This window comes from Petaurus breviceps, unplaced genomic scaffold (assembly GCF_028583685.1).
Source record: "Petaurus breviceps papuanus isolate PSGF00001 unplaced genomic scaffold, PetGlider_PUasm1.0 227, whole genome shotgun sequence".
Classification (NCBI taxonomy): Eukaryota; Metazoa; Chordata; class Mammalia; order Diprotodontia; family Petauridae; genus Petaurus; species Petaurus breviceps.
The window spans coordinates 11763998-11784416 of record NW_027185896.1 but is presented as its reverse complement, the minus strand read 5'-3'; the positions used below and the strand labels follow the sequence as shown (position 1 = coordinate 11784416).

General features: G+C 36.8%; 1 protein-coding gene across 2 annotated transcripts in view; it reads right to left on the bottom strand.

Annotated features, from left to right (window-relative positions):
• The window catches only part of PRKAR2A (protein kinase cAMP-dependent type II regulatory subunit alpha), a 137195-nt gene that overhangs the window by 53030 nt on the left and 63746 nt on the right, over positions 1–20419 (bottom strand). For both annotated transcript variants that reach the window (XM_069095779.1, XM_069095778.1), the window contains 3 exons: positions 17475–17524; positions 16756–16839; positions 8923–9029 (listed from right to left, as the gene is read on the bottom strand). In XM_069095779.1, the coding sequence (XP_068951880.1) occupies positions 8923–9029; positions 16756–16839; positions 17475–17524 (241 nt within the window). The remainder of the gene's footprint in view (positions 1–8922; positions 9030–16755; positions 16840–17474; positions 17525–20419) is intronic.

The following is a 20419-nucleotide window of genomic DNA, read 5'->3' as shown; positions in this document are numbered from 1 at the left end:
GTCCTCTATGGCCTGTAACCAGCTCGTATTTTCCTTTGAAGCTTTTGGTGCAGGAGTTCTGACTCCACTGTCTTCCTCCTGTTCCATGCTTTGCTCCTTTTTGTCCCCAAAATAGGAGTCTAATGTCGGATTGCTCTGCTTGGTTTGCTTTCTTTGCCTGATCATGTTGCCACTCAGTCACTTGACCTTGGCTTTTTGCCACAGTAGGACTCTGCCACCAGACAGGGGAGTGTTTCGTCCCAAACGCTGGAGTTTTCTCAGCTGCTGGAGGTATTAATTGGGTGCCCTCTCTGAGGCCGCCACACACTCTGGCAAGCTGTTCACGCACCCTAGAACCTCCACCCTAGACTGCAATCCAGATCCAAGCAGGTTAAAGCAAGAGTGATTACCCCTCAGACTGGTCGCTTGGTCCCCCTACACTCTGCAGGCCAGGAGCTGACGCTGCCATGTGGTGCGGCATCTCAGCGGCTTCTCACTCTGGGGGCAAAAGCTGATGCCCTCCCAACTAATGGTCCCAAAGTCCAGACTGCGCTGACCTCTCACTTTGTCCTTTGCATCTATGTGTTGATGAATCTGGAAATGGCCACTGCTGCTGGTGATCTGGAGTCCCTCCAGCCGATGGCTGGTCAAGCCCTCCCTGGGGCTAAAACCTCAGCTCACAGGGCCTGGGCTAGCCTCCTGGAGCGCTGCACTGGCCGATTCCTGCCTGGCTGCCAGGCTGTCCTCAGCAGGCAGTTAGCTTCTCTGTGTCATTTTGTGGGTTCTGCAGCTCCAAAATTTGCTTAGCGTCCTCTTTTACATGGATTGGGGAAGGTGGAAGCTGGAGCCCTGAGGAGGTCCTACTTCTACTCTGCCATCTTGACTCCACCCCTCCCAATCTAATGAAGTCTTGACTGAATTAAGAGATACATACGGTCTAGCACTAGGGAAGGGATAGGCCTCTATATTTTGTCCTGGTCAGATCACACATGGAGTATTGTGTTCAATTTTGGGTATTGCATTCAGGAAGGGCACTGAAAAACTGAGAGGTTACCAGATTGGTAAAGTGCCTAAAGTTCATGCTGAAAGAGGATCAGGTGATAGAGTTGATTAAGCAAAGACTCAGGGGAGACATAATAAGAACGATCTTCAAATATCTTCAAGGCTGTTACATAGGAAGAGGGGTTTGTTATATTTGAACCCGGAGAGCACAATCAGAACTAATGAATAAAAGTTGCAAAAAGACAAAATTATTGATGGAAGAGAAAAACCAAAACCAAAACCACTTTCAAATGATTAAAGTCATCCCAAAGTGAAGGTAATGGGTTTCCCTCTCAACAGAGGTCTTCATGCAGAAGCTAGATGACCATTTGTATGTAGTAGGGATTTTTTTTTCAGGTAAGGGTTGGATTAGGTAGTCACTGAAGTCCCTTCCCAGCTCTGAAATTTTTTGACTATGACCAATCTCAAATATGTTACTTTGGTTTTCTGGTCCTCAGATTTCTCCTGGAAAATGAAGAAGACTGACAAACTCTCTATGCTCCTTTCAGCTTTTAGCATTTTATAATTTTGTACTAGGACAAGACAATGCACTGGGAATAAAATGTGGGTTTAGGATAGAGAAGGGCTTAGAAATAACCTACTCCCCTGGGGAACTGGAATAAAACCCAGTGTCCTAATACTCAAATACATGCTTGAATGGTATATACATTGAAGTTCGCATAGCAACAACCCCCTTCTATGAACAAAATGAGGAAGATAACTTAGGTGAAATAACTTTCCAGGAAATAATTGTAAAAACATACTAAAGGGGGTCAGCTAAGTGGCACAGTGAACAGAGCACTGGCCCTGGAATCAGGAGGACCTGAGCTTAAATCCAGCCTCAGACACTTAACACTTTAGTAGCCATGTGACCTTGGGCAAGTCACTTAACCCCAATTGCCCTGCCTTCCCCCCTCCAAAAAGAAAAACAAAAGCAAAAAAACAAAAACAAAACATACTAAAGGGAATGACATTCATTTTATTCAGTATATAATCTGTCTCATTTCTTCTGGGGCCATATGACTAAGGTTAAAGCACGCATTATGGAAAAGGAATTAATCCATTTTCTTAAACCTTCCCTTCCCCTCCTTGGTGAAAAAAGATACCAATATTTCTTCTAAGATTGTAGCTTGTCTTTGTAATTCCAGTCATTATACTACCCTTGACCCAAGAAGGTTTATACACTGAGAAGAGAAGAAAAACACTTAAAAGTTAAAACTTAAAGAGTTTTAAAAAAGTTAAAACTTAAAAGAGCCTCATTCATACAACTCAAGTTGTATTTAGTTTATTAAGGCCTCCAAAAACACCACCATCAGGTATCTCAGATTACAACCCATGTATAGTGAACCAAAGAACCAATGTTATTCTGAATGTTTAAATAATGCTTTAAAAATGTCACCCTGAACTTGCCAAATAAATCTGAAAACAACCCAAGGATGAAGGAGTACCTGTGCTTTTGGATGAAAGCTCAGAACAATGTCTGGTTCCTGTGTTTCACAAATGTGCTCATGGTCATTCTTTAATTTCCCATGTTCCTAAGTGTGGGATTGGCGTGCCAGACCTACTATCGTATACACACACACACACACACACACACACACACACACACACACACACACACACACACACCTTTTATTGTGTTGTTATGAATCTAGAAATGTAGCACTGTGTAAAAGATGGCTCAGAAAGCTTAAGATACTGTTTTGATGGACTCTCCAAAAGTTCCTATTTCAGCACAAAACAAAGAAAGAACTGTAGCTATTTGCTTGAACAATTTTTTTTTTTTACAATACACTATCTGTTAATATTTTACCATTCTCTCAACATTCAGGAATTCTACCACCATGCTTATTATAAGCCTCAGTGGTTCACCTTTGTACGTATCCATTAATTTCATGAGTAATTCTTATGGATTTGTTAATCTTGCAAACTTTCTATGGTACATTCTCTGTACTAAACCTTCCCATCCTTTGACTTTGTTTTAAAAAAATTATAAATAATTTTTCTCTGTTCAACCTATTGGAGATTTTTGCTATTTAGAACTCAGACTTGAAACTTCTGTGCTGAGTCTCTTCCAAATGACTACATGTTTATCAACAGAGGAAATATGCATTTGTCATGCAAAGTACTCATCTAGCACAAAGACCTAAGTTACACAGGGATTAAATGGGTATTTACTTACAAAACAATCATTTGAAGTTGAATTTCTTTAAATGTTATTTATTGAGTGTTCAGGCTTGTGGTAGGTACAGAAAATATAAGGAATAGGAACAGTGACCAGACTTGTGATTTCATTGATAAGAAAAACTTCCAGATAAGGGAATTCTACCAATGTAGGTTCTTTTCATCTCTGAGATTGACAGTCTGAGGGAGTTATATAGGGCATTGTAAGGTTAAGTCATTTGCCCAGGGTCACACAGCCAGTATGTATCTGAGACTGGCCTTGAACTTGGGTTGTCCATACTTCAAGACTAGCTCTCTATCCTGAAGTCTTGTTGAGACAAAACTATCTCTTGTAAAAGTATTAGAGAGTAACAAAAAAACATTAGATGGTTAAGTTCTCAGCTCTGTGGGGAAAACTAAGAAAAAAAGGGAAAAAAACAAAGGGAAGAAACCAAGGTAAGACGAAGCAGTCAGGGAGTTCCTATAGAGAAGGTATCAAAAACAAGAATAACAACAACGATCTGTGAGTTCCTAACTAAAAACTCTCTAGAACCCATTACTATTTGGGAAAGATTACAAAGTTAAAAAATGGGGAAAACTGTCTTAGAATATTGAGTCTATAATTAAAACATTCAAAATGAAATGTATCTGAACAAAATGAAAAATCTCTTCTACTTGCTAGTTAATTACTGTTAACTGCTTGTGATGAACAACTCTATTTCCTAATTAAGTATGAGATAATTATATTTCTACATACTGTAGCCAAGTAATTTTAAGGACATAATAGGATCCAAAATGTTTTGGCCTCAGGGGAGTCAAAGGCTCAGAAATGTGACTGAATGGCAATATCTAAGTGATAAGAGGAAGTGGGAAAGATGAGTTAAAAGACCTTGATTTTTAAAAAGGCTTGAAAGGAAAAAAGGATCAAAAGCAAGAGCTACATATATAGAGAATAATCAGAGAATAGATACTATCACTGAAACATATTAGCTGTGTTGTGACAGGCAAATCATTTAACCTCTGAAACTTAATTTCTTTTTCTGCAAAATGGACAAATGAATACATCCTTTGTTTCACAAGGTTATAGGGACGATTGAGAGGGTGTATATAAAATGTTTTGCAAAGTCAAAAGCTCTATACAAATGTGAATTATTATCTCATTACTATCTCATCTCTTTCAACATAGTTCATAAAGAAATGGTCTTGGGACAAGTTGCTATCTATATATCTATATAAATATAAGTCTATATTTAATTGATTCATTTTTTTGGTAATTCTATGGACTATTACAGATAAAAATTAAAACTCTTTGTAGGTGAAGAAAAGTATATGGTTATACATTCAGCTTTTGCAGGATTGTTGAAAACATCCTTAGTAGAAATATTGTAGCAGATATGACAACAGGGATCGTGTATGAACCTTATCCTCTTCTCACATGACTTTAATTTCCCCTGCTCAGGATCTTTATTTGAAAGCTTTTTGCTCCACGTAACTTAGAAATTATTAGTATTTGATATGGTGATATTTATTTAAGATGTTAAATTTTTGGGGAAATCTGATCTGTGATAATGGTTCAGTTCCAATAAAGTTTACTGGTTGATATCTGTAAGATTCTTTGAGGTCCGTGTTTGCATCCTGGATTTGTTATCTGTCAAGACCATGGAAGACAGAGAGCTTCTGATGTATATAATTCTAGACACCAGGTCATTTCTTGTTATTTGGCATATACTATATTTTACAACTTATAAGTAATTGTTGTTCAGGTTCTACCATTCCTTGTATAATCAACACTGAGCATTAAATTCAGGCTCCTTAAAGTTATCCCTTCTATACCTTTTGGTGGCAAAAACCCTATTCTGAATCACCATCATCAACTACTCAATTTCTAAAAACAAATTTACAGAAAATTCAGTCATTTGTGAGATGCTTCTTTGTCAACATATAGTTGGCTGAGTTCATGTGGATTTTGTCCACAGAAGGCAAATAAAAGTTAATTCTTAGATCTTTAGCCTTTTTATCATGTTATCTAGAAACAGTCCAATGAGTTATCTTCCCAGTAATATTCATACACACATGTGTGTATACATACACACATATGTATAAATTTTCTGTGGACCATTTCCCAGATGGATAAAATGATTCATTTCAAAAATTAAATAAGAGAATTGGAAAGCAAGTTTCCCTTCTGTAGACTCACTCATAGCATCTTTGGACATCTCTAGTATAGGGAGGATGAAAGGAATAACATGTACTTCTTCCTGTTTTCATATAATTTTAATTTTTTCTGAGGTCTCCAAGAACTTCGAAAGTTTTTCATTCTTTGTAGTCTAAAGACATTGTATATTTTAGCATGGCACCATCTATTAACAATGTTGCTCTTAAGCTTTTATGGATCATTGTATATCTATGAACTAGTTGTCTATTATAATCTGATTCCAAAACACTTTATTTCTTGAAACTTCAGATTTATTTTGAAGTTTCTACTTATAGTTCATGGATTTGTCATGTTTTAGTTTATAAAGAATAAACTTCTAGTATCTAATTTCTGATGGTAGCTACATGACTGTCTTGAAAAGTATCCAGTATATATTACATTTCTGCATCCTGCAGTGATGTGTTAAGCAGTTTCTACCACTTCATTGAATAACCTGCACTGAAGAATAAATCTGAACTCACCAAGGAAGACCTTTTTCTAATTCCTGGTAGCAATGACATCATTCTGAATTCTTATAAATCCCTCTATCTCTATAAACAAATCTGCATGACTCAGTCATTTATTTGTTGCTTTTTGGTTAACATATTGTTGGCTGAGTTCACCTGTATGTTGCCCACTGAGTACATTATAACTACACTCTTGGATACTAGTCATTTCACAGGCTCTGAAGATCAACTATTTTGGTTATAGTTGACACACCTAGTGACATAGATCTTTTACTACTGCTTTAAGAAGTGGTAATGTTTCAAAAGTATTTGGATAAAATTTTAATCTGTTTAATCTTTCTCCTTTTGGCTGTTAATTTTTCCATGATAGTCTTGGGTTGATGAACACCATTTTGTTAATATTGCACAGACTTCTTTTTGGATACCTTCAAGAACAATTATCCATTTTACAAAGCTAAAAAATACTGACTTGTATTGCATAAGTGTTAATTGCTCTAATGTGTTCTTCCCAATAAGAACACTTTTGATTTCAGAATGCCAATTAGTCTTTTGATAAATCTTATCCTTGATAACCTATGCTCAGTGTGTAGTACCTGGAGAAGAACAAGTTCCAAGAATCATCTTCATCCTTTGGTTCAACATGGTCTCCAGATCCAAGCTCAAAACAATCAGCATTCTTGGTGCACATGAAGAAATTTATGCTTACTGGAACAATATTTTATATTGTTGGAAAAAGTTTCCATAAGATGAAGCAGTGGTTTAACGTCCTTTCCAGGAAAGTCAGATGTCATTCATGTACATCAAAGGATTAATATGATGTTTTGGTATAATTCTCTCTTTGACTTGAATGATATAGTCAATTCTATTCAGGAGTGATGATGCATTCATTTATAGCTAGGTAAAACAACATGCAGCTTATGATATGTTTAATATCAACTGTTCTTGACTTTACTGTGTTGGTGATGTATCATAAAAAAACAATAGTTTTCTATGCAGCTATCAACTAACCTAATGTTCTCATTATACTAGGATCTATTTTATATGTCTGCAGTATAATACAAAGCCATAAGGGCAGAACAGAGTTAAAAACTTTCCAACAATCAGTAAAGGTGATGTAAATGTTATATTGTTCTCAGAAGGCTTCTCTTAATTATCACTGAACTGATAATGAATTATTTTTCATGCTCTTGGGATTTCTTGGCAAACATCTTTTTTACCCTTCAGCTGATACATTATTTTCTTGAAGGTATTTATAGATTTTTAAAATGATACAAACTGTGAATGTTTTATATAAAGTCCATAAACATGTAATAATTAGCCCATATTTAGAGGGTTTGTTGTTGTTCTCATCTTGTACTAATAAAAATATAGGAAGTCTTCTATGAAAAAAGAGATCAGGTTTTTATCAAAGAAGAATCTGGTAGAGTGTTTTGCTACTAATACATGTGCTTCTGTGAAGCTTCTGAACTAATAACTATGGTTCTTATTGAACCCACTGCTTTCCAGCTTTGCTGACAAATTACAGTTTCAGCAACTGTCATTCCTCGTACTAATGATTCATAACCTTTGTCTAACATTTGATCCAACTGATGCTTTCATTGTGGAGGATTTCTTTATAAAAAGAAACACATTCCTCTCTAAAAGGTTCTCTCTCTCCTCTAATTCTTTGCTTCTCAAGACTCATTAATATAGTTCTTAATTGAACCGAATTGTCAATTTTCTTCTCTGTGTTAGATTTATTGTATCACACTTCAGCTTTTGGTTTTCTCTTTTTCATTCTATCAAGAATTTCTAATATACTTTGTTTTCCAGATACCACTCCATGTTTCTTTTTCTTTGCCTTTAATCAGGCAATATAGGAGTTTAAGTTTTCTATTGCACATACTGGGAGACATAAATGTAATCTTCCAATTTTTTTGCAGGTCTTCAATAATTTCCCCAAGTCACTTTGGCCATTACAGTATTTTGACACTTTTCCTCAGGAGTATTCTAGATAGCACCACCATTCTTCCTCTAGTCCTTCTGTAGTGATGGAGCTACCATAAAGTGCTGGGTGTAGGTCCTAAAATTTTTCTATACTCATCAGATATAGTGGCAAAACACATTTATTCATGATGGTTATGGAAGATACCAGTTTTTTAAAAATTATAATATCAGAGTTCTGTTATAACATCAGAGTCAAATTAAAAAAGGACATTTGTAAAAATCCATTTTATTTATATCTCTCTCCTTTTCAAAATCATTACAAGGACTGTCATTGTTTAGTTTTACTGAATATTTCATTATTACAATAAGCACCCAATAAGTGCTTAATAAATACTTACTGACTGACTGATGTATTGGACAGACGATGATCCTGGATCAAGGTGGAAAACAGAGTGGCCTGGACTGCTTTCAGGAAACTGCAAAGCATTTTACTGACCCCAAATTTTACAAGAGAACACAAGCTTGTCTTCTAAATACAAACATTTTACTAGTGTTGCTGCACGGTGGCAACAAGACTTAGAAAATCCTTCCCTCTTAGGAACTAAGGACCAAGAGCAATGGAAAGACACACAGTGGATGTGAGCAGACCATAACATGTAACCAATGAGAAACTCCAACGAAGAACAAGATTAAAAGGTTTAATCAAAGAACTGTACGATGGAAAGAGAAGTTAGGTTGGTTATAATGTCAGCTGACAGACAGATGGCCAAAGTGTTCTACTGGTACACTCATGATGTGAGGAGAAAGTGAAGAAGGCCTCCAATATGTTGAGTGGCAAATTTTGGGAAAATATATGAGACACACAGAATGGATAGGCAAGTATGAATGAGTAGCAATCATCATCACTGAGATCTCAGATATATCTGAATATTTGAGAATTCACTGACTGACTGACTGATGTAGTACTGGGCAATAATAAAAACATTTACATCTTCAGTCCATTTCATGCTAGGTTTACCCTCCTTAATGCTCAGCATCGAGTTTTCTGATGAGGTGCATACATAGCATATCCTGTTGAAGGTATCTTGGGAAGTAAGTTTTTTGAATCAAGGATCTTATTACTATTACAATCTGCAAGATTTAGTTTCCTACCGTTCGATGACATAAAAATTATCACCATCATCCCCTTGGTCAATGACATGTTCTTCAGACACCACAGTCCTTTCAAACATGGCATCAAGGACCTCAGACAACTGCTCCTACAACATAAACAAAAAGCAAAGATAACATTTTGTTGATGATGACAAGGATTAAGAGAGAACTAGAAATAACTTATAGTAAAGTCAAGATCTATCTGGAGATATCTCTAATGGCTGCACTAGTAATATCTTTTCTTGTTACCATTTTACAGCACATTCTAAACCATGTGCTTTTCTATTACCTAACAGAAATTTGAGACTATTTGTAATTCATAAATTGGTAATACACTACAATCAGATGTTGGAATGCCTATTCATCATATATTACAAGTGAGTCTGCAAATTACCTCTGAGACAGTATTATCATTAAAAAGGCAGAAGAGACAGAGAGAGCTAGGCTTGAAGTTAAGAAAGCCTGGGTTCAAAAACCTGCTTCTGACATAGAGTGTCTATGTAACCATGGGTAAGTCACTTAATCTGTGTGTTCTAGGCCAGAAGCAGTAGGTCCTAAACCAAATTAAAATACAATTGGAAAACATTTTTTAAAAAATAACAATACACAGGCAGCTAGGTGGTGCAGTGAATAGAGCACCAGCCCTGGAGTCAGGAGGACCTGAGTTTGAATCTAGCCTCAGACACTTGCCACACTTACTAGCTGTGTGACCTTGGGCAAGTCACTTAACCCCAATTGCCTTGCCTTCTCTCCTCCAAAAAAACAAACAAATAAACAAACAAAAATAACCCCAATACAATAGAACATAAATAATGCTAATATGTGATTTTCTAAGTCAATATGCTGCCCCCGGGGATTCTTATGTATGGTTTAGTAACCCCATTTCTATGTGAATCTGATCCACTATTCTAGACAACTCTCTAAGACTATGAGTTGTCGAGAAGGCATAGACCTACACTGGGAGAGGGCATTTCATCACTTATGAGTTCCCAATAATTTAAAGGCCCAATATGTATCTCTATTATTATCATTTTTCATTCTGTATCTATTTTAAATTATGTCTCTTGTGCATAGCAAATTTTTGAGTCTAGTGTTCTTACCCCTCTTATTTACTTTCATTTTATTAGATTACTTAAGGCACTCACATTTAAAGTTATGATTATTGGGGCAGCCAGGTGGCGCAGTAAGAGCGCCGGCCCCAGAGCAGGGAGACCTAGGATCAGTTCCGGCCTCAGACACTTCACACCCACACACCCACAAAAAAAACTGGCCATGTAAACTTGAGCAAGTTACTTAACCCCAACTGCTTTAAAAAATAAAAATAAAGTTATGATTATTTAGTTTGTGGTTGCTATTTGTTTCTTTTATGATTTTTTCATCCCCTTCCTCTACTATGTCATCACTGTGCCAGTGATTAGTTCTGGTAATACTAATTTGATTCCAGTCTATCCTTATCACTTCTGTATATCTGACATATCCCAAACTTCTTGAATTTACTTACCTCCCTCATTTCTTTAATTGTACTTATTTATCTAGTTCTTTGCCTTTTCTGACCCTTTCCTTTCCCAGCCTAAGTAAGAATGTGAGTCAAAATCCTTCCCACCCAACCTCGTAGCTTAATTAATATTCTTTAGTAGTGATTTCTCATATATAATCTGTATCTAATTGTTTGCCCTATCAGGAAGGAGGACAGAGACAGAATCTGGAACTCAAAATTTAAAAACTAAAAGTTAAAAAAGGTTTTTACAGGGATGGCCAGGTGGCTCAGCGAGTAAGAGCACCGGCCCCAGTGTCAGGACAACCTGGAATTGAATCCAGGCTCAGATACTTAGCACCACACCCAGAAATAACTGGCCATGTAAACTTGAGCAAGTTACTTAACCCCAATTGCTTAAAAACAAACAAAAAAAAAGGTTTTTAAATATATATAAATTTTCACCAAAAAAACCCCTACCTTCTTTTGATGCATCCTAAAAGAAACATTCATTTAATTTGTCCTCCTCCTTACTTTTATTCCTGTCTAGTTTATTCTGAATTCTATGCTTCCATTCATAAGCTATTCATGTCTCTTTTTTATTCTTTCTCTATCTCTGATGAAGTAGAGCTTCTGGAGGATCGAACTGGAAATCCTTCTTTTATTTTTTTCTATATTAGGCCATTTATAGATCCATCATCCTTTCTCCCTGTTTCTTATTTTTTTTGTTTGCTTTCGTTTGGGGGGGGAGGGAACGGGTCTTCTTGCTGGGCATCATGCCTAGAAATATCAATTCATGAAGGCAGCAGTGAAATGGTGGGAGTTACTATGCATCCCAAATCATAAGGTCTGGTCCAATACTTTTTTTTTGCTTTTATTACCACTCAACCCTCCTAAGGTTAGTGTATCTTCTCCCTGTATCTCCATCCCCTCTTCCAACGCAGGTGACCCTTGCTGAAAGAAGGTATTCTTTTATGATGTCTGTTTCTTTCCAGACAAAATTCTTTATGAGACTGGTCCCTCATAACAACTTAACTATTCCCTCCAACTCTAAGTTCTTTAAAGGCACCCTTTTGCTGCTCTTTCTAGGCCATAACCTACCTCCCGTTACTATCAGTTCTTCTGCTCCCATACTGCATAAGCATCCTGAAATGACATACAATCTCTTCTTTGAATACCTCTAGACTGGCTACAGCTCCTTTCTGTCTCTTGACAGAACATAATTATTTTTGAAAGACTTTTTTCATAAGTAAGAACACTGTATAAGTGACTTGAAAATCGAAACAAAGATGTGTTGTTCCTGGATCTAGGATTCTAAGAAACATTTAATATTTGTTGATTATTCTCTATTTTGGAAATTCATGACAATGGCAAACTCTCTTTCTACAATAATTATGCTTTTACAATCAATCACTTGCTTTTAAGTCTATTCTACATGCTTTTACATACTTTCTTTACTTTGAAGTGACATTAAACTGAAATTCATGAAAGCCAGAAACCAGTGCAGAAACAGATGTAATACATTAACTATGCATTACACTGTATACTAATTGATACTGTGAATAAATAGTATTTAGTAGGCACTATTATAATTGGAATTAATGACACAATTTTACATGGTCTTTTGCTCACTTTAAGTTCTCCTTCCACATAGTTCGGGCAGAGAAAATCAAACTGAAAGCAGTCTTTAAGATGTCACATGCATGACAATCTTTGTTACATGATGAAAATGACCTTTAAATTTAAGACATATGCTTTCTTATAGATTTTTTAAAAAATGTGTCAGTATATGGAACCAAGTAGGATGGTTACTACATAGTTACTTCACAGATATTATGTCTAACTATAAATCCTAGCTCACATCTCCACATTATCATCAAAGTACCTCAGGCATTCAGAAGATTCAAACAGTGACTAATCTTTTATCCAAAATTTAGAATTATCATTTTAAACATGAAAGCAAAATTACAGTCTCCAAAATTAAGATGAGTTTGAATACTAATTGGTTTTGCAAAAACTTTTTTTTTCTATTCCATAATTTTAGAAGAAAACAGTAGATATTAAATGTCACATAAGAGAAGAGTTTGTTTTTCTATGATATACACTGCTTGGTCTTTGGTAGATAACTATTTCTGACAAGAGTAAGAGCCCTTTAGCTGTTAATTTTTACTCCAAACTACCTTACCTGACTTCTTTATAATAGGAAGTTCTTTGTTACTTTCTATTTCTCTGCTAATTTCAAGGCTGTGAAATGTAATTTCACAAATCATGTTTAATATCCTTTATTTATGTGAGAAGAGATATGGTCTTATTTATGCTCAATGGTTAGGGTCAAAGAGTATACAAATGTTTCAATACAGTCTTCTGGTGACTATTAGGATTCTGCATAAGTACTATGAACCCCAAATCTGGATTGCAATGAGGATATTCTTCCCTGCTACATTCCCTACGGGTAATGCATAGATAATTTTTGACCCTAACTCTGCGAATTTTCTAGGATACAACAGTATACCAAGGACTGAAAAGCTCACACATCATAGAAAGTGTCTCTGCTTCACCGTCCTGCCAGAGGGTGCTTTGTAATAGGGCCCAGACTTAGGTTTCATGGCAGCTCTGAGACAGATCAAAGCTATGAAAACCACTCATTCATCTATCCACTGATTTATTGAATCTGTCTTGAAAAAGAAACAGTACAGAATTTGGAGTTGAAATTTCTTGCTTTAAATCCCACCTAGGATGAAGACTAGCTATGTGACCCTAGGTAAATCACTTAATCTTTCCAACCATTAGTTTTCTCATTTATTTTCCAAAATTTTATTATGCACTGATTATGTATAGCATATTAACCAAAGAAAAACTAGCTAATGTAATGTTTAAGATAACAACTTCCTTTTTTTTTTCTTTGCTTTTTGGAGTGGGGAATGCAGGGCAACTGGGGTTAAGTGACTTGTTCAAAATCATACGGCTAGTGTTAAGTGTCTGAGGGCACATTTGAACTCAGGTCCTCCTGAATCCAGGACTGGTACTCTATTCACTGTGCCACCTAGCCACCCCAGATGACAACTTCTTAATAAAGAATACTAAAGACATATATTTCTCAACACTCCTTGACATTTCTGATGAGATATTCCAAGGCTACTTTTTCCATTTAAGAATCCTACAAAACAGTAGCTAAGAAATGAGGCCAACAGGGCAAAGCCAAGATGGTGGAGTAGAAGCAGGACCTCTGCGTGGCTCTGGCTTCCACCTTCCCCAATCCATATAAAAGGGGACTCTGGACAAACTTTGGAGCTGCAGAACCCACAAAATGACAGAGAAGTTAACCGCCTGCTGAGGACAGCCCGGCAGGCCGGCAGCAAGCGGCCAGCCCAGCGCTCTGGGGGCCAGCCGAGCCCAGGCCCTGTGAGCCGAGGTTTTAGTCCCAGGGCAGGCCTGACCAGCCACCAGCTGGAGGGACTCCAGATCACCAGCAACCATGGCCATTTCCAGGTTCATCAACACATAGATGCAAAGGACAAAGTGAGAGGTCAGTGCAGTGTGGACTTTGGGACCAGTAGTTAGGAGTGCATCAGATTTTGCCCCAAGGATGAGAAGGCGCTGAGACACCATGCCAGCACCACATGGCAGCTTCAGCTTCTGGCCTGCAGAGTACAGGGGGACCAAGTGAGCAGTCTGAGGGGTGATGGCTCTTGCTTTAACCTGCTTGGATCTGGATTGCAGTCTAGGATGGAGGTCCTGCGGTGTGTGACCAGCTTGCCAGGAATATCTCATCAGAAATGTCAAGGAGTGCTGAAAAATATGCATCTTTAGTATTCTTTATTAAGAAGTGGCAGCCTCAGAGAGAGCACCCAATTAATACCTCCGGCAGCTGAGAAAACCCCAGCGTTTGTGACGAAACACTCCCCTGTCTGGTGGCAGAGTCCTACTGTGGCAAAAAGCCAAGGTCAAGTGACTGAGTGGCAACATGATCAGGCAAAGGAAGCAAACCAAGCAGAGCAATCCGACATTAGACTCCTATTTTGGGGACAAAAAAGGAGCAAAGCATGGAACAGGAGGAAGACAGTGGAGTCAGAACTCCTGAACCAAAAGCTTCAAAGGAAAATACGAGCTGGTTACAGGCCATAGAGGACCTTAAGAAGCAGATAAGAAAAGTGGAGGAAAAATTGGGAAGAGAAGTGGGAACAATGCAAGAAAATTACGAAATGAGAGTCAACAGCCTGACTGAGGAAAATCACACCTTAAAAAACAGACTGACTCAATTGGCAAATGAGGCCCAAAAAGGCAGTGAGGAGAGGAATGCCTTGAACAGTCGAATCTGCCAGATGGAAAAAGAATCTCAAAAGCTCAATGAGGAGAATCGTTCCCTGGGATTTAGATTGGAGCAAAGGGAAGCTAGTGACTTTAAGAGAAATCAAGATGATGTTAAACAGATCCAAACAAATGAAAGAATAGAAGGCAATGTGAAATATCTCGTGGGAAAAACTACTGACCCGTAAAATAGATCCAGGAGAGATAATTTAAAAATTATTGGACTACCTGAAAGCCATGATCAAAGTAAGAACCTAGAAATCATCCTCCAGGAAGTTCTCAAAGAAAACTGCCCTGATGTTTTAGAACCAGAGGGCAAAATAGAGGTTGAAAGAATCCACCGATCACCTCCTGAAAAAGATCCCAAAAAGAAAACTAGGAATATTAGAGCCAGGTTCTGGAATTCCTAGATCAAGGAGAGTATATTACAAGCAGCCAGGAAGAAACAATGTGAATATTGTGGAAACACAATCAGGATAACACAGGATCTGGCGCCTTCTACACTGAGGGATGGAAGGGCCTGGAAGAGGATATACAGGAGGGCAGAGGAGCTAGGATTAAAACCAAGAATCACCTACCCAGAAAAACTGAGTATCATCTTTCAGGGGAAAATATGGGCATTCAGTGAAGAGGCTTTCAAGCATTCTTAATGAAAAAACCAGAGTTGAATAGAAAATTTGACATCCAGATACAAAAAGCAAGAGAAGCTTGAGAAGGTAAACAGGGAAAAGAAATCACAAGCCATTGATCAAAGTTGAACTTTTTTTTTTTTTAAAGCAGTTGGGGTTAAATAACTTGCTCGAAGTTACAGGGCCAGTTATTTCTGGGTGTGGTGCTAAGTATCTGAGCCTGGATTTGATCCCCAGGTCATCCCGACACTGGAGCCAGTGCCCTTACTCACTGAGCCACCTGGCCACCCCTAAAGTTGAACTATTAACATTCCTACATGGAAAAACGATAATTGTAATTGATGAAACTTTTCTCAGTAAGAAAATGGTTGAAGGGAATGGAAGTATTTATGTCTATACTGGAGGGTATACAGGCGTATGAATACATGTGTGAATGTGTGTATATATGCTTACAGGTACACATAGATAGAGGGCACAGGACCAATTTAATAGGAAGGGATGATACTTTAAAGGGGAAATTAAGAGGTGAGAGAGGGATATAATGAGAGAAGATGGAGAGAGACAGAATGGGGTAAACTATCTCACAAAGAAGAGGCAAGGGAAAAGGGTTGCGATGGAGGGGGAAGAATAGGAAGGCAAAAGGGAATGGGTCAACCTTATTCCCACTGAATTTGTCTTGGGGAGGGAATGAAATACACACTAAATAGGGTATCTCACCCTACAGGAGAGTAGGGAAAGGGGATTAGAGGGGGGGGGTGATGGAAGGTAGGGCAGGCTGCAGGGGAGGGAAGTTGGAAGCACTCACTTTTGAAAAGGGACAGGATCAAAGTAGAGAACAGAACAAGTGGGTGAAGGGATAGGAGGGAGGGAAATATAGTCAGTCTTTTACAATATATCTACTATGTTAATGTTTTGCATTAGCTACACATGTACAATCTATACTGAACTGCTTGTCTTCCCAGTAAGGGTGGATGACAAGGGAGGAAGGGAATGAATCTGCAATTCAAAGTTTTAAAATCAAATGTTTAAAATTATATATACATATATGCTATTATTAATACTATCTTACATGTAATTAGGAAATAAGATATACAGGCACTGGGGCATAGAGATCCACCATGCTCTATTGGAAAAGTCTAAAGGGGTATGGGAGAAAGCAGACTGGAGGAGGGGATATCCTGTGGGACTGCTATTCTGGGGTGGTGGTTAGGGGAAAAATGAGGAGAAAATCTGTAACTCAAAATCTAGTAGAAATTACTGCTGTAAATCAGAAGTTAATAAAGCATTTGAAAAAAGAAAAAAAAAAAGAAAAAAAAAGAAATTTCTAATTGCTGGCCTGCCTGTGGCAGTTAAATATATCTGTATAATAGCAAAGAAACTGATCAAGTACTATTGTATAGATGCTTTTAATATTTCTGTTACCTGATCAAGATTTTTGAAGAGAAGGATATCTTTGCAAGCTTCCTGAAGCCTAGATCTTTGTTCATCAGACTTGGGATGAACCACCTACAAAATAAATACAGTGAAAAGTAATTTTTTTTCTTTTGTTAAATTTTCTGTTACTTAAGAGAAAACGCAAGATTTTATCAAAAGATCAAGAATATTGTGATTATATTTCTTTTCTCTTTAAAGTGGAAAAAAAGAAGCACTAAGTCTATTCTATTCATTGCTTCAGTCAAATCAATCCACAGGAATTAGTCATAGATTACAAATTAGATCTACTTAGGTAATAATTCAAGTAGTTTCTATACAAAAGAAAAACAGGATATCAATTGATCTAATAACAAATACCCTAAAACCTATGTTAGACAAAAATGAGTGTACTTCAAAATAACTTTTGTTTTATCAAATGACCCATAGATATCTTTAGTAAAAAACAATCATGAGTTTTGCAATGCATGTTACAAAAGCAGATATTTTATTATTTTCAGACAATAAATGGAATTTCAATATTAGAACGTTTTAAATCTTTTAAAGGCTATTAATTTCAATGTGTATATCATAGACTGTTACTTTTTCTTTAAATGAAACAGTAGCACAACACATTTTATTAGTTTATTTGAAGAGAAATAAATCTCAGTAGTCAACCTCACCAAACAATAAATTTAGCTGAAGGAAACTTGCATTTTTTTTTTTTTTACCTTTGGCTCTGTATCATCTTCTTCATCTGGATTGAAAGATTCAGCACATACTTGATAGGTAAAAAAGAGAAGAAAAAAAGTGTTATAAGTATATTCTTCCCTACCTGAGAAAGAAGAACGAGTAAATACAATTTTATTTCATTCACTATCCTTGAAACCTATCATTTTTCCCCTTTAGTAATAAATAACAACAATAAACATTTAATAAGAATCTACCATGTAGTAAAAAGGCATAGGCATTTTAATCAATCCTTCTCCTAGCATAATTCCAAACCACCTTGCAGAATGGTTAAACCAATTCACAAACCCACCAACAGTGTATTAGCGTGTTCATCTTGCTGCAGCTTATCCAAATTTTCTATCCTATTTTTGTCATCTTTGCCAATGTGCCAGGCATCAGGTGAAAATTCAGAGTTGTTTGATTTGTACTACTCTTACAAGTAGTGATCTGCAGCAATGTTTCATATAGTTATTGATAGTTTGTAATTCTTTTTTTGAGAACTGTTTGTTCATATCCTTTGTTTACTTATTCACTGGGGGTAATGGTAATTGTGTTCATTCTTTCTGCATCTTGGAACTCAGACTTTTATCAGAGATAGCTGATACAAAATTACTGCATAATCCCTGCTGCAATCCAGAGCATTAGATTAGGTTCACAGTATTTACCCAGAGTTATCTTAGTCACCAGGAGGCTGTATTTGAACTGTTTTTTGTCCTTCGCACAAAGCACTTTATTAAGTGCTAAAGAAAGAGATAAAAAATGTCACAGTCCCACCCCTCTAGGGGCTTATATTCTACTAGTGGAGAGGTGTGGGCAGCTAGGTAGTACAATATATAATGCTGGGCCTGGAGTCAAGAAGACTCATCTTCCTGAGTTCAAATCTGACTGTACACAATTAACTAGCCATGTGATTCTGGGCAAGTCACTTAACCCTGTTTGCCTCAGTTTCCTTATTTGTAAAATGACCTGGAGAAGGAAATAGGAAACCACTCCAGTATCTTTGTCAAAATCCCAAATGGGATCATGAAGAATCAGACATGACTGAATCACTGGAAAAGGCTTCCGATAGAAGCTGGCATTTTAGCTGGGACTCAAAAGATGCCAAAGAAGGCAGCAAAGATGAGAAAGCAGAACATCTAGGCATGGGCATCAGTCAAAGAAAATGTCCACAGTCATGAGAAGGAATTACTTATTCAAGTAACAGCAGATGCTACATGGTGGGATGTCAAGTATAAGAAGGCAGAAAAAGGAGGTGAGGGCTAGGTTAGGCTCTGAATATCAACTGGAGGATTATATATTTAATCCTGGAAGTGACAGGGGAGATGGGAATTTAATGAGAATGGATGCAAAAGTTCTAAATAAAATACTAGCCAGGAGACTACAAAAATATGTCATAAAGATTATACATGGGGGCAGCCAGGTGGCACAGTAAGAGCACTGGCCCTACAGTCGGGATGACCTGGGATCGAATCTGGGCTCAGATACTTAGCACCACACCCAGAAATAACTGGCCGTGTAACCTTGAGCAAGTTACTTAACCCCAATTGCTTTAAAAAAAAAAAAAGATTATACATGGTGACCAAGTAGGATTTCTATCAGAAATGCAGAGACAATTTAACATAATGAAAACTATTAACCTAATCGATTATATAAAAAACAAAAGTAACAAAAATTACCTGATCATATCAATAGATGCCAAGAAAGCTTTTGGCAAACTGCAACACTCATTCTTATTAAAAACATTTGAAAACATAGGTATAAATGGAATTTTCCTTAAAATGATAAAAAGCATCTACCTAAAACCATTAGCAAATATTATCTATAATGGGGATAAACTAGAGGCCTTCCCAATAAGATTAAGTGAGACAAGGATCCCCATCATCACCAGTACTATTCAATAATGTATTAGAAACACTAGCGATAGGGGTAGTTGGTGGCACAGTGAATACAGCACCAGCCCTGGAGTCAGGAGGGCCAGATTTCTCACACACTTAACACTTACTAGCCATGTGACCTTGGGCAAGTCACTTAACTGCAATTGCCTTGCCATCCCCCTTCCAAAAAAAAATGCTGGCAATAGCAATAAGGGAAGAAAAAGAAACTGAATGAATGAGAATGAGTAATAAGGTAATAAAACTCCATTTTTGGAGACAATGGGATAATATACTTGGAAAATTCTAGTGATTCAACTAAAAAAAGCCAGTTGAAACAATAATTTTTGCAAAATAGCAGAACATAAAATAAATCCACAAAAATTGTCAAGATTTCTATATATCACCAACAAACCCTTACAAGAAGAGATAGTAAGAAATACCTGCATTTAAAATATCCACAGACACCATAAAATACTTGGAGACTTGAGAAGAAAAACCCAATAACTATACAAACATAATTATAAAACACTTTTTATACAAATAAAGTCAGACTTAATTGGAGAAATATTCATTGTTCATGGGTGGGCAAAGACAAAATAGTAAAAACAACAATTCTACCTAAACTAATCCTACTTATTCAATTCCATCCCAATTAAACTACCAAAAATTATTTTACTGAGCTAGGAAAAATAATCACAAAATTCATTCAGAAGAAGAAAAGGTCAAGAGTATCAAAGTAATTAAAGAAAGAAAAATGTAAAGGAAGGAAGTTTAGCAGTACCAGATCTTACACTATATCATAAGGCAGTAATTATCAAAACTATCTGGTATTGGTGAAGAAATAGAAAAGTGGACCAGTGGAACACAGCAGACATACAATCACAGTAGTAAATAATTATAGTAACCTTGTGTTTGACAAATGAAAAGATTTAAGCTTTTGGGATAGAAATTCTCTATTTGGTAAAAAATTGGAAAACTGGAAAGCAGTCTGGCAGAAATTGGATAGAGACCAAATATCTTACAACATTTACCAAGATAAAGTCAAAAAATGAATACATGTCCTTGATATA